The sequence below is a fragment of the Pseudorca crassidens genome, chromosome 4, assembly GCF_039906515.1.
Source record: "Pseudorca crassidens isolate mPseCra1 chromosome 4, mPseCra1.hap1, whole genome shotgun sequence".
NCBI classification, from domain to species: Eukaryota; Metazoa; Chordata; class Mammalia; order Artiodactyla; family Delphinidae; genus Pseudorca; species Pseudorca crassidens.
Genome location: NC_090299.1, coordinates 125,612,564 through 125,628,836, shown reverse-complemented (window position 1 = coordinate 125,628,836; position 16,273 = coordinate 125,612,564). Strand labels below are relative to the sequence as shown.

Sequence of the window (16,273 nt, the reverse complement as noted above, 5' to 3'; positions counted from 1 at the left end):
GGTCATTCCTGCCTAAATCTGGGTTGGCTGTTTCTCCCTTGTGCTCAGATATGTAGTGTACACATCTCACTCAGAGCACATCACTGTACTTACAATTTTTAAACACTTACTTCTGACCTAATAAAACTCCATCAGTGAACTGTTTTACACTAAGGAATAGCTAACTGAGCTCTGAACTTTTGCATATAGCAAATATCATTTACATGATAATTGATAGGAGAACTCTGGATATAAGAAAGGATATAGAGTTGTTCTAGAAACTATGCCTATAAATACAATTATATTCTGAATATATTAAAGAAATTCTTTAAGGAAAATACTTATTTTACATTTTTTAGGAAAAGAAAAATTATTTTGTAAAGTTAATATTCAACTCATCATTAATTTATTTTGTGAATTTGGATTTTGGAACAAGGTTTTTTCCTTAATAAAAGTATTTATTCTTACTCAGATCTGACTCTGAATTCAATTAACCTAATTTTGGTTTTTAGTTTTTCTTTTTTTTTTTTTTTTTGAAATGCTGGTAGAAGGAAGAAAGGTGAATGAGTCAAACCAAATTCAGCAGAATTAATCATGAGAAAATAACCAATTTTTATTTATTTGTACCTTGTCTATAAAAACATATATGTACTGCTAGGAAAATAGAGTAGATTAAAAGTGGTAAAGGTAGAGATAAAGGGAAAAAGGTACCCCAGGGAAATAGAGAAATAATGAAGAGTAAAAAGGTCTGTTAGAATAAAGAGCTCAAGGTAAGACTATATCCTCTAGTCAGAGGTCACAGATATTTGGGGGCGGGGGGAAGAAAAGCATATTTGCCTGAAAAATAATTCTTCCTGGTGTGTGACATATGCGAATACAGACATAGTTGTATACTGATAACCCAGCTGTTTTCTAAAAATTAAAAACAACATAAAAGTTTAATGTGCTGCAGGCTGTTTCTCTGATTACTCTTCCTCCTCTTATGGTTATTATTTCTATTGTTTAGTGCTTTTTTTATAGAGAGATTATTTTTATGATCACTTACTGCACCATATGTATTAATCATTCACTCTAGAATAAAACTTTCTCAAGAGGAATGGAGCTTTTCCCAAGTAGTAAGTGAATACACGACTTGTATGTGGAGAGCCTGCCTCTGTGTATGACTTTGTGGACACCAAAGTGTCCCAGATTGAACCGAGTATATCATAGTGACCAGAAATAAGTCTAGTCTAGTCTGATTTTAATACTAGAGAGGCAAAAATCCATCCTGGTACCATTATTGTGATTTCACAGGGAGAATGTTTCAATATAAGCCAAGTGTATGCACAAATTTCCTAGTGTTAGGGATGTTAAAGCCTCTTAGAAGAACAAGATTCTGAAGGAAAAATAGTACGGCCTGGAGATGGGGTGGAGAGTAAATTAGAAGATGGTGACAGTGGAAGCTTTACAACTAGCAAGACTTCACAAGACTTGGGAGGCTGTCCTGGCCTGGGGTTACAGGCACGTGGTTGGCCCGAGTAGAGCGGTGGGAGCTGCCTCCCGGGGTTTGCTTATACGAATTTACGTTGTTCTCAACGTGTGGAAGGAAACATTTTATGAGGACAGAGGCAGTCTGTGAGCGACCTCTCTGAAAGACTGCTCTACTCCCAAGTCACTGTGTTTTCTGTAACCCAGCCTTTTTTCTTTACAGCACTTATCACTAACTGAAATTAGTTTTTATTGTTTATTTTCTGTGCACCTCATTGGAATGTGAGCTCCATGAGGGAAAGGGTTTGGACTGACTTTCTCGCTCATCTCTGTATTTTTAGCACTTTGAACAAAATGAATATTTGTTGAATAAGTGAATGAATAATTAATGAAAGAATAAACCTGCCCAATTTATAAGTCCCTGTCTTATTTATCCAAACCAGCCTAGATCCACCATTTCAACAAAATCCCTTTAACAATTTCATTAACCACCCTTCCACTCTCAATTCTTTTTTTTAAAGAAAAATCTTCTTTTATATCCCTTTACAGTTGCTCCTAGTTGTCTTTTTTAAAAATATATTTATTTATTTATTTGGCTGTGCCAGGTCCTGGTTGCAGCACGTGGGCTCCTGTGTTGCGGCACGTGGGCTCTTGTGTTGCGGCACACGGCCTTCTCTCTAGTTGTGGTGGGCGGGCTCCAGAGCATGTGGGCTCAGTAGTTGTAGCACACAGACTTAGTTGCCCCAGGGCATGTGGGATCTTAGTTCCCTGACCAGGGATCTAACCTGCATCCCCTGCATTGAAAGGTGGATTCTTAACCACTGGACCACCAGGGAAGTCTCTCAATCTTTTTTTATATATTCCACCATACTCTCATGGCCAAACCCCATCTCTTTCCACATGTATAATTACACACACACACACACACACACACACACACACACACGTACACCCCTTCTCTATTCAACTTTTTTCTACATCTACTCTTCCACTATTGAGAACAGAGAAAAACATGTAAAGGAAATAATAATTTATATATTATTGAGCATCAATTAAGCACCTATCATTATGTCAGGTATTTCCACAAATATTACCTCACTTTTGGCAAAAACCCTCATAATCTTGTTGCCCTTCCACCTCATTCATGCACATTTACTTACACCAGTCCCCAGGCTAACCTTCCATTCTCTAACCACAGACAAGGGAGTATTGTTTCCTGCTGTCCAGCGCTTTATCTATCCATGTTCTGGATTTTGTTCCTTTCCTTTTCCTCATAGAGCTTGGCAGTCTATCTCATGCTTTCTTTCTCCTATGTTTCATGTGCTTCTCTCTTTTTGGATCTTTCCAATTAACACAATTACCTACCCATTTAAAAAAAAAATCTCCCTCAGAGTGACTGGTAATGGGTACAGGGTTTCTTTCTGTGGTGACAAAATGTTGTAAAATTAGATTGTGGTGATGCTTGTAGAACTCCATGAATAAACTAAAACTACTGTATTGTATACTTCAAGTGGGTGAATTGTATCATATGTGAACTATATCTTAAGAAAGCAGTGAGAAGTTTTCCCTTCCATTATTTCCTTTCCTCACTGTGTTTACTTGTTCACCTCCCATTCACAGCACAGTCCTCTACCATCTAAGCGTCCTTCTCTAATGACTCTTAGAATAATACAATGAGGACTTTTCACTTCTTATTTGTTCAGCCTTCTTTCAGACAGATTCTAAAACACACATATGGTTATGTCACCAACCTACAACCTTCAATCCACTGTCTTAAAATGCAGTTAAAATTACTTTCCATGGCATTAAAATTACTTTTTCTGGCTCCTGTCTATGTGCTTCCCCTTATCACTTTTGGCTCATTCCACAAACATAATCTCCAGCCATGATCTCTTTCACACATTGTGCAGGAGGCTCATACAGTTTCTTCTGTGTAGCTATCCTTTGCTCACAACTCTATCCAATGTTCTTATTCACCCTTCAATCTACAGCTCCGGCCTCTCACTTCCCAAAAAACATGGCTGAATTCTGGCAGTCTAGGTTTAGTGCCTATTCGCCACGCTTGTGCATGCACGCAGTGTACTTATCTCTACACTGAATTTATCACAGTATCATAACTGTTTACTTATCCATATTTCCCCACTAGACAATGAACTCTACCTGATGAGGGCAGGGACTTGCCTTTCAACTCTTTAACCTTATTACATAATTTAGCTTTAGTAAAAGGTTGTTGAAAAAAATTGACCTATTCTTGTTTTCTGTTTTCTCCTTGCCTCACTTTACAATGAATTCTGTATGAATCTTCTAAAAAACAATCTTTAATAACTTTGCCAGTGTTAACACTTTATGATTCTTTCTATGATGCAATCGGTAATTCATATTCTTCTTTTTTTTTTTTTTTTTTTTTTGCGGTACACAGGCCTCTCACTGTTGTGGCCTCTCCCATTGCGGAGCACAGGCTACGGACACGCAGGCCCAGTGGCCATGGCTCACGGGCCCAGCCGCTCCGCAGCATGTGGGATCTTCCCAGACCGGGGCACGAACCCGTGGTCCCCTGCATCGGCAGGCGGACTCTCAACCACTGCGCCACCAGGGAAGCCCACATATTCTTTTTTATAGTTGTGTTTTCTAACCCACGGGTTTAACAGGGAACAACATAAGGGAAGGAACTAACACTTGCTGAGTACTTATGATGGGATAGGTACCATGGCAGGCCTTTTCATGTATTATACAACAGTTAATTCTCCATGAGGTGGGCGTTATCATAGCAATTCCATATACGGAATCTCAGGAAGAGCTAAGTCACACCACTAGTTGGCACTGGAGCCAGGAATCAAATCCACATTTGTTTGTTTGTTTATTCTACTGTATCACACTGCATTGTGTCACAAAATTCAGCACTATAATAAGGAATGGCTATGATAAAAGATCATATTTGTTTCAATAACATTCAGAAAGCAAATATGTATACTTATATGAATAATGCTAATGTATATTAATGAATTAATGCTAATAATGCTAAAGTAATGAACTGATATAGTCTTTCAAGAACACTGAGTACCCACCATACACCATAGGCCATGTTTTTTGAGTGAATGCTGAATCTAATATATAATACATGTTTATATAACATATAATATAAAAATATATTAAGGGGTGGGACTTCCCTGGTGGCGCAGTGGTTAAGAATCTGCCTGCCAACACAGGGGACGTGAGTTCGATCCCTGGTCCGGGAAGATCCCACATGCCGCAGGACAACTAAGCCCATGTGCCATAACTGAGCCTGTGATCTAGAGCCTGTGAGCCACAACTACTGAGCCCATGCACCGCAACTACTGAAGCATGTCTAGAGTCTGTGCTCTGCAACAAGAGAAGCCACTGCAATGACAAGCCCGTGCAACTGCAATGAAGAGTAGCCCCCGCTCGCCACAACTAGAGAAAGCCTGCGTGCAGCAAGGAAGACCCAGTGCAGTCAAAAAAAAAAAAAAAAAAAAAAAAAAAATTAGGGTGCAATGAGTTGGAAAGCTCTCCAGTTAACGTTTAATTTGCTAATAATTAACCACTTGGAGATGTGGGGAAGAAAAGAAACTTACAGCAAAAGTTTTAAATAGTCTTTAGCAAATGCTGATCATGAAAAATAAACACTGAAAACTTATTTGGCATGGCAGTTCCTCAAAAAGTTAAACATAGAATTACCATATAATCCATCAATTCTACTTCTGAGTGTATACCCCAAAGACTTGAAAGCAGGGCCTTAAACAGTTATTAATATACCCATGTTCATAGCAGTATTGTTCACAATAGCTAAAAAGTGGAAACAACCCAAAATATCCATTGACAGATGAATGGATAAACAAAATGTGGTATATACATACGATGAAATATTAATCAGCCTTAAAAAGGAAGGAAATTCTGACCCATGCTGCAACACGGATGAACCTTAATAGAATAAGCCAGATACAAAAGGACAAATATTGTATAATTCCACTTATCTGAGGTACCTAGAATAGTCAAATTCCTAGAGACAGTAGAATGGTGGTTGTCAAGGCCTGAGGGCAGGGAGGAATGAGGAGTTACTGTATAATGCATACAGAGTTTCAGTTTGGGAAAGACAAAAATTCTGGAGATGGACGGTAGCGATGGTTGCATAACAATATGGATATACTTAATGCCACTGAATTATACCTCAAAAGAGGTTAACATCGTAAATTGTATATTTATTTACCACAATAAAAACCAATATTTGAAGTCATAACATGTTACTTTAAGTGAAAGAAAAAATATAATTTGGTTTACACATGTATGTCAACTACATATCTAATGTCTAAATGGACTATGCCCAATTTCAAATATTCTACCAAGTTAATTTAACAAACATTTACTGTCCCGTTGTCTGACCACCTGCCCAGAATCTGGATTTCGAAAATTTGGTAACCAAAGATACACAACAGTCTTCTAGTTTCCCCTGTCCAATGCGGTATCCACTAGCCATATGTGGCTGTCTAAATTAACTAAAATTAAACATTCAGTTCCTCAGTCACATTAGCCACATTTCAAATGCACAATGGCCACCTGTGACTAGTGGCTACTGTATTGGGCAGTGCAGATACAATGAACATTTCCATTACTACAGAAAGTTCTATTGGACAGTGCTCTTTTAGCTTGTACTGTAAACAGTATATGGTAAACTGCTTTGGTAAATCGTTGATGTGTGTGAGAAGCAGGGTGGGTCAGTCCAGAGTAAAAACAAAGAGCCAATTATACTGACTGATCTATAGAGGAAACATCCAGCTGATGGAATGTTTCACTTTTTAACTAGCAGCATCACACAGATACAGAGAGCCATCCTTTATCAACCACATGTTGCATAAATTTTAGTGACGGGAAAAGTATCACTGTATCGACTTGGACACACCAATAGACAAGCCTTAAAAAAAAAATAGGGGGCTTCCCTGGTGGCACAGGGGTTGAGAGTCCGCCTGCTGATGCAGGGGACACGGGTTTGTGCTCCAGTCCGGGAGGATCCCACATGCCGTGGAGTGGCTGGGCCCGTGAGCCATGGCCGCTGAGCCTGCGCGTCCGGAGCCTGTGCTCCGCAACGGGAGAGGCCACAACACTGAGAGGCCCGCGTACCGCAAAAAAAAAAATAGGATCCCACATTGGGAGAAATGGTATTAAGTACATTTTCATAGCAACTCTACAAAATATTATGGAATTTCAAAATTAAAACTACACAGATTTTATAGCAACATAAAATAATATATGCTGGTATGTTAAGCAAAACAGGACATGACAAAATCAAATCTATATTGATTCCATGCATATAATAGCTAAGTAGAGATAGGGATAATTACTACAAGGGAACCCAAAAAAACAGAACCAGGTGGTATATCTGAAAAGTAATTATGGACATTAATAGAACCACTGTTCAAATACTGTTAAAACAATAAAAAAGAAAGTAAATGGGCCTATTCAATTCTATTCTAACAATGAAGTTATGTAACACCGTTTGCATGTTTGCTCCAACCTCAATTTCATACATGGAGCTTATGCATATTTTGTGTCACGCAGTCAGTTGTTGCTCTAATAAAATAAAATGCCCCCTGAAAGGAACATTCTCAAAGAACTGAAAAACTGGAAGAGTCTTTTAGAGTTCACCTGATCCAGTTCTAAAATAAAGTGAAACACTGCAATTCAAAACCTGTGCAATTTAAGATAAATGTGCATCGAGTGCATAGTGCTTTTGTTTGTGTATTAACCTTCTTTATCTAGCACATAAACCAGGTGATAATCGATGTTAGCAAATATATTTAAATATGTACTTTCATATACTGTCAACGTGATCAGGTCATAAATAGAGTTATAAAGAAATACATCAAGTGACAGTGAAAAACGACAAATCTTACTGCAAACGATGTTCCCTTTCCAGTGATATACAACTTTCCCGATGAATCAAAACTCCCTGGTTTCTTTAATAAAGTTCTCTGCTAAAATAGTACAGATGTGTAAGGTGTTGTCTGTTCAATTCCATGAACATACATACATCTTTGTATATGATGTATGTTAGCAGGAGGATGTATAATTAAAATACTTTAAAAAAAAAGCAAGGCTATATGCAGTTTTTCGTGAATACTGTATTTGTCAAAACCATGTTTTGAGGGTTTTACTTAAGAAAATCAATGACAAAGATAAAACAAGTCTCAGTAACATCCAACACCAAGTTTGATGATGTAGGAAAGTTATAGATTTCATTCTTACTATTAACTTCTATATGGTTATACATGGACTTATGTATCATATATAAATATGTGTTTTATCACATTTAAATAGATTTATGCTTATAATCTTATTTCTTTAATGAATTATTATTTTCCTAGTTCTTTAAATTAGTGAGTAGCCTTCAAAGTTATAAAAATTAGAAATATGATTATTGATCCCTTAATGGGTTCAAATTGAAAAAGCTCTCATTTTATATTGAGTCGAACATTTTGTTGGAGGGAAGTTCTGGGTTCAAGTCCCAGCTAGGTCACTAACTTAAAGGTTATCCATCCTGCTTAAGGGTACTTTACCCATCTGGTTTCAGTTTCATTATCAGTAAAATGAAAGCATGGGGAAGATGAGATCTAATAGCTTCTGGCCTACAGATACCTGTTAGACCCAGTCAGATAACTTACCTCTCTCAATACAGGATCAGTTATTGAATTCAGATTGACAGCTCCTTCATAGGTCAGGTAATAGAACACATTGAGGGCTCGAACAGCCTCCGGCCCTTGCTGTTTATAGCCAAAAATGAGATCAATCCACTGGTGAAGCTGGCAGGAAACAAATTCACTCTCCAGAGCCTGAAAAAAAAGGTGTAGATCTTATTATTATGCTGAATTCTATTTTTAAAATATATAGAGAAATTTAGAACAAGCAGTAAAGTTTACCTCTAAATTGACTGTGAACAGACTTATTCTGATGTCCTATTTTCCACCAGAATTTGTCCTCTATTTTTATAGAGACTTTGCAGCACTTGTCACACTGAATTACAATCAATTGCCTAGATTTCAGTATTAGTCTACTTGTACTGTAAGCACCGTGAGGACCAGGACTGGGTCTATCTTGGTCACGTTTGTAACTCAGGGCCTGACAGGTACTCAGCTTAACGTTTCAGAGAAAGGAGGTCATACAATGTAAATGTTACTTTGGGATAGCAAATGTGAAAATATTAAACATTGACTATTCACTTGAAATATTTATAATTTTTCTAGAATTACAACATTTTATTGTCTACTGTAACAACTGTAAACAAATTGTTTAGTTATTTCAACTGAGTTTTTATGTCATCAAATTAGATCTTGGGAGGGATACTTATAATTACTGAATTATTATTCTATGTACTAGTATCAAATCAGACCAAATGTTTGATGCTATTAACATAAGTCTCCAATAAATAATGAATGAACATAATCAAGTTTTCAACAGAAATGCTGGGTTCAAGATTCACTTGCAATTCATCATGACATTCCCAGTTCCAAGCACTGTACCTAAAACACAATAGGTACCAATAAATGTTTCCTGAACTTAATAATGTTAAAAATCCTAAAGAGTTTTAATGAGCAGAGACTTCTTATTTTTAGAAAAGTATTCATACTTATTTAATGTTGTTAAAAATTATTCCAATATAAAAGCTTAGCATTATGGACTAGTCTATCAATAAATAATGTTATTCAAATCACAAACTCAAACTGTGAAGCTTAATTTGAAGCATACCAAGTTGTATCAGGTAATGTATCTCACTGAAATTCTTATTTTTAGAGTCATAAGTGTATGACTGTGATGTATTTTTGGTGTGGCTTGCTGCTACGCTTTCAATATTATAAAAAGAAATCTGTTGGTTTTAAAACAAAATTGACTAACTTCTATAGCAAGCAACCAATGAGATATAAATCATCTCGCGACGAAAGACGTTCCTATTAGTTCACAGGTATACACTTGTGTAGATATGTGCTTTATTAAAACAACTGCCTATGGGCTTCCCTGGTGGCGCAGTGGTTGCGAGTCCGCCTACTGATGCAGGGGATACGGGTTCGTGCCCCGTTCCGGGAGGATCCCACATGCCGCGGAGCAGCTGGGCCCGTGAGCCATGGCCGCTGAGCCTGCGCGTCCGGAGCCTGTGCTCCGCAACGGGAGAGGCCACAACAGTGAGAGGTCCGCGTACGGCAAAACAAAACAAAACAAAACAAAACAAACTGCCTATGAATAAGAAAACTGTTTATGGCTAAATTCAAATAATATATTTCCTTTAACTAATATTTAACATGGCTTCCTAATATATCATATATCATAAAGTTTAAAAAATAATTCTGTAAATAAAACTCTAGGCAATTCTCATATTCTAAAGTATACCTGAATTGAAATATGCCTAAAAAATATTTATTTAGTTTCAACCGTAAAAGTCACTGTTTAAAACATCTCTTATAAAACTCATTATATTTATAAATTTAGTAAACAGCTAAGAGAACACAAAACTGCTTCATATTTTATTTGAAGTAAGAAGAGAAGGGCTTGTAATAACTTTCAGGAAAGTCCTATTTTAAGCACATGGATTAAAAATTGATCTGAAAATCCAGGAACTATTAGTGCAAGTTGCACACAAAAAATGATATGTTTGTTTCATTAACTTAGGTCTTGGGTAGTGATGGGGTGAGGGGGTGGGGCTGGAGGACATGTTACAGAGACACATAAAAACAGCAATTGTCTTAATTTGTGAGCAGCGCACTCTACACAAAAGCCCTAAATATGTTCAAATTAGAGCAAGCTGCTTGATTGTCACTGCAGTCTCATGTCACATTAATGCATGACAAACATTAAACCATACACTTAAATGGCAATTTATATCATTTAAATGTTTACTGCCAGACTAGCTCATCACTCATTTAAATGTGACTTTCTGACAGCTAATTTCAGTTAATTTTCTCCAATTCACTTAATTAGAACTTTCAATCAGGGAAGGACCTATACATATCTTTGAGCTTATGTCCTTTTTAGTTGTTCAAAATCTGAGTTAATAAACAGCTGAAAAGCTCTACTATAATAGATTAGCATGTAATATCTCTGAGTCTACAAAAATGTGTGACTATATGAAGCAAACTCATAGTATATACTCTAAGAAAGAACCTACACTCATTTATGTAAATAATACTCTCGCCAGTAGTTTAAATAAAAAATGTTAGTTCATATACACACACACTATTGAAATGATAAAAAGAAACCCCGCATCTAAGCTAATTAAAAATTAATGATTTCAAAATTGTTTAATAAGATAAAACAGTCAGGAGTCTCCTGAGTGTCCGTGGTATTGTGATTTGAGACTATAAAATTCCAGAAGGCTCAGCAAATGACAAAGTACAAATGAATTTTCTCAATATTAAAGCTCTAAAACCCAGGGCAATTTTATTTTATGTGTCATCAAAGAATTGTGTCTTCCTAATGTTGATTACTTCTTTATGCACATTCAAAATGGTGAAGTTTGTTAGATTTAGATGCTTAAACCTTTACATCTTGACACCACATCAAAATGTTAAGCAAAAATGCTGAAATGACAGACACGATGCTCACATTATGCCACAAGCACGCGTGCAGAAGTCACCACAGTGCCATGGTTCATCCCTCCCCTTACCCTGTTACACTTGGTCAGTCCTTAAGGGGTTGACCAGTAATTCACCCAATTATTGGCAAAATCTCTTCCAGAGGTTGATAAACAAGTTACTTTAAGGAATAAACTTTAAATACATTTAAAAAAATAAACTAAAAATCTCAGCAGTCTTCAATCATTTCTTGCAATATATCATAGCTTTAAAAAGGGACCCACAAGAACAACTGCCATGGATATACAGGAATTTCCAAAAGTTTAAAAATCATTTAATACAAAGTCAGTTCAGGACTTTAACATCCTTTTGATACCAGTGAATGGCAATTGCCTAACCAAAAGTATATATATGACAATAAACAAATGCACTTATTAAGGACTTGACTGAAGAGGTAAGAAGAAGCTGGAGGAAATTACTGAGGGTAAAAAATACAAATAATTCAAAATGGAAAACCCTGGGAATACATTTTATAACTTCTGTTTTTGAGATTCAAAAACATAAATTAAAAATTCTTTAATTCCCCTTTCATATGTTAAGATTTTTAAAAATACTCTTTATATAAATACTTATTTATATGCACATTTTCAGTCACAAAAAAATAAAAACATGCCAGTGGAATGCTAAGCATCTGAGATTTTTCAAAGCCTTTAGGACAGACAGTCCTCATTAGGACTGGAGTTAAATATGGTTTGCAGCTAGGGGATAGAAACATTCTTCCCATGCTGCTATCAAACCTAACCAATCAATTGCTAGTACTCCCCTAGCAAGCTAGATACATCATTTACATCCAATGTGTGCTCTGAGTAAAATTTGTAAAAAAGAAAATCCACTAAAATGTCCAACACAATACAATAATATTCAACTCATCTGAGTTATTATAAAATAAATCAGTGACTAACATTCAATTGTTAAGGTTCAAATAAGACTATGAAAAGACAATCATATGAAGCCTCACACGAATTGTCAATCCAATCCAGGAGGACTCATATTAGTCTTGACAAACTGTCTTGGGGCTGATATCTGTATTTTTAATGAGATCTATTAAGCAGAGACTAAAACACTTGAGATATGCTAAAAAGTAGAGTATACAGATGTCAAATACACACACTTATTAGTAACTTTCATTTGTTTGGCCCACATGCAGAACATCAACAACTTAAAGGTTTAATATTACAAAGAAAATAGTAAATTATTCATAAATAACTCATTTGTGTAGCCCTGTGTCAGAAATAATTATAACATATATGAATATGTGTCTAACAATAAATCTCACTGAAAGATCGCAATCTACGTCTTCCTGAAACTAACCCATTAAGGAAATGAATTATTTACTGATAAAAAATGTTATATAAAATTATTGTTGCCTCTTATAGTGGAGTCAAATAATATGATAACATGTAGAAATCGTTTGCTTTTTCCAAGAAATCCTAAGCTATTTGAGAATAAAAATTGTAAAATAAAAAGCATTAATCATGTGTTCAGTAATCTATGCATGCCTTAGAAATACTCTAGCAATTTCCTTTTATCTTCAAAAAATCGTATTTCCTCTAATGTAAAAGCTACGTAAAATCAAGAAAACTAATTTCAATTAACAAAAGAAATTATTAGATAATTGTTTACCTCAAGACCAGGAAACCTTAATTGTGTATTATTTGTGTTTCTCATACTTGTAATTCCCAGATTGATGCTAATATTTAGTTACACTTTTGCTAAATCTTCTCATACCATGCCATTTAAAAAAAGCAACTAAATAAAAGCTATCGATATCTATAGGGTAAATAATTTTTATAAAAAATCAAATAAATAAATCAAATATTATTTACAAACTTTTAAGTACAGAAGTACAGAAATAATTTAAGTACAAAATAATTTAAGTACAGAAATAATTATATAACCAGAAAGAAATAGGCTTGTGCAGCCCAGATACACATATCTGCACCCCATACTACTACTTCCATTCCCAGGCTTTGAGAAGGCCCAGTTCAATTCCAAGATACAAAATGCCATAGCTATAAGCTTCAAATAAGAAAAATCACTGACGAACCCTCTTGACTTGATATGCATTTAATTATAAGATGTATTTAAACATATTTTAATGGAAGAAAGTATAAAAATTAGTTTTATAACTTTTTGTACATATAATTAAGAGTCTTAATTCATTTGAGTGTATATAGTAATAAGTTTCAAAGGAGTTAATGTTTGGATTGGCAAAAATGTTATATACAACATTATAAACTTGGAATTTTAAGTATTTTTCATTTTAAAAACATGTAATAAGGCCTTCTTATAACACACACACACACACACACACACAGATTTAAAATGAACTGGTCTGTTATGTTTGCATGTGCTGGATTTCAAACACTAGTGGTAATGTTTCCTTAACATTGATATATGACCTTTGTAATTTACATTGAAGAAAGCTGTTTTTTTCAGCCTAATTAGAACTGTTTCAAATTTTCCTGCTAAATATATGATATAAAGTCCTTTCAACTTTTTTATTCTAGAGTTTCTTTCCATGTCAACTTTGTTCCAATCAAAATATGCTTTGAATTAAATGATTTTGATTGAATATGTGGATCACATTTCACTTCTAAGATTTAAAGTCCAAAAAGGAAAAGTTTAGCCTGTTAAAACAAAGCAAAAGCAGCCACTTTGCGGAAAGCTATTCACATTTAAGGAGACTGACAAATTGTTTGTGTGCACCATTAGGTCTAGTTTCTGCAATAGTTGCCAGATTTCCTGTCCCCCTAATAAGATACATTAACTCCTTAAATGCTGGCTCTGAAATTGTGATGAATCCAAGTAACCTCAGCAAATTTTTAATTTACCTATAATTTCCTTTTTTGAAATAGATTGAAAAAATAGAAAAGAAAAATTGCTGTTATATCAAATTCTTTGAGAAACAAAGGTAAGAGAAAAATCAACTCCTTTTTCATATTGGACAGATACAAATTCAAAATGTAAATATGCTTTCCAAATGGGATTTTTCCAGATGTGACAAATCCACATTAATCCCCATTTTTTTTAAAAAAATGCATTAGTTAACCTATTTAAGGATTACTTGTTCAGGTGAAACACAACAGTGAAAATACTGAAGTAGTTCATGAACTATAATCTACTAACATGAGCTTAACATTCTCCCACACTAATTACAAATACATCACAAAAATGCTTCTGAATTCAGATATTTACCTTAATATAAACATAGAACAAGAATGTTAAACAAATTTTATATTATTTACAAAGAAAAGTTTAACTTTGGGGGCTTAAAAAAAAGTTTAACTATGTGTGAAGCTGTGACATTAAGAACAATAATTCATGAATGTCAAGGGGGATAAAAAGGAGGATCAAGTATTTAGGAAAAAATTGTGGGATGCTAAGAATAAAAATTTTATCTGACAGTTTAAAAAAATGAAATTTAGTCAACAACACACTGAAGTACGGGCTGAAAGGCAGATAGAGAAATCACTCAAGGAGTTCTGTACTTCTAAACTGCCCTTGAAACTGTTGGGCAGAAGAGAGATTTTAGAGCCAGCAGCACACTGTTCATTTCTACATTTATACTATTACTAAAGAAAAGTGTGAGTTAGTATCATATCTTGATAATAACCATCAAGCACTCGTGCATCTTTTGGCAGGAGACTCATTCTGTCTACGATTGTTATTGTGTAGTTTTAAATGGAGTAGTCAACCAGCTGTTATATATTTTACACACTGAAGGCCATGTTTCCTTTGAAATTCATAGTTTTAATCTCAACTGAAGTCTGTATTTCTGTGTGCCAAGATCAAAAGGATTAGGCAAACTTGCACAATTACCCTCCTTTTCAGAGAGATGATTTTTTTCTAATGTTTAAAATAGTCCTACATGCTGACATTTTATCCAACTATTTTCTTTAGAGCTACAGAACATTAAAACATTTAATTAACATTTCAACCTTAGGTCACTCTTAATCTAAAATCTAGGAATTCACAATATACAGATATGTTAAACTAGTTATAGTGTAACACACATAGGGAGATGGAGCTTTTAAAAAAAAATCTAATAAGGAACGATAGAGAACAACTATAATTAAAGGATAGATATGATGCATATGCATCAAGATAAAATAAATTTAACAAAAGAGAAGTAAGACAATGCAAAAATAAGGATAGGAAGCACATAAAAATTATGCCATGAAATTCTATAGACTTGTTAGAGGTGTGCCATGTATTTGACATTAAGCTTTCTAGCAGGCAACATAAAGAAACACGAACACTTACAAGAGTCAAAAGTGACTATAATGTAAAAACAAACCAGATGGCCTAGAAAAACACATTATTTCTATTCCTAAGATAAGAAATTCCTCCCTTGGCAATATGATGGAATCCAGGTATGTGACTCTCGGAGGGACTGACTTAATCCTGGGATAGATTTAGAGTATGGCCAAATGAAGAGACTACATATTCTTCAGGCAATTCTGCATAAACATTATTTCTCTTAGGTGAGGCTTGGAAAGGTAAATTCTAGATTACGTTCCATGACAAGTACCTGCAATGCAGCCATTTTATTTTGTCCGTAAATGTAGAGCCACATGCTTCAACAACAGCTAAACTGAGTCACAGGACTAATAATCTCTTAAAAATGTGAAAGGAAAGACACAAACAAGACTCTATGGAAGGCAAGCTCACGTTCACTTGGAAGGGGGAGTGGTCTTCCCTAAGACAGATTCAAGATTTTCCTCAGAAAGAAATTCTGGATAAACTTTCCCACATAGATAAATGGCAAGAGAAGCCTCCAAATGCCAGTCATGATGTCCAAATACACACAGATGTTAAAAGGTTTTAAACCACGGTACTAAATGATCAACCCTTTAAAAAGAATTAGTAAAGTATCCCTAGAAAATTAATTTTGAGCATTGTAAACTGCTGTTATGCTCTCTGAGATAAAGTACTTATAAAAAATATATGCTTAAGTAAATAAAATACTAATCTAAAATTCTTAGTTATCTGCCTAGGTATATAAAAAAAGAACAGGTTTCTTCTTCAACAACCGTAGAAAAATGTATTAATTTGCTGTATGAACTTCTGGAAGTTTTAATTTTATAGTCAGTTATTAAAAGAAGGAAAACAAACCCAAAAAAATTTAATCCCTTCCCATTTGCTTATCCACAAAGATCTGATAAATACTAGCAGTCTCTTGCCTTTGAAGA

At 34.9% G+C, this 16,273-nt stretch overlaps 1 protein-coding gene across 3 annotated transcripts in view; it reads right to left on the bottom strand.

Annotated features, from left to right (window-relative positions):
* Nucleotides 1-16,273, bottom strand: part of LRBA (LPS responsive beige-like anchor protein) — a 727,005-nt gene that overhangs the window by 63,455 nt on the left and 647,277 nt on the right. For all 3 annotated transcript variants that reach the window (XM_067736701.1, XM_067736700.1, XM_067736702.1), the window contains exon 48: nucleotides 8,121-8,288. In XM_067736701.1, the coding sequence (XP_067592802.1) occupies nucleotides 8,121-8,288 (168 nt within the window). The remainder of the gene's footprint in view (nucleotides 1-8,120; nucleotides 8,289-16,273) is intronic.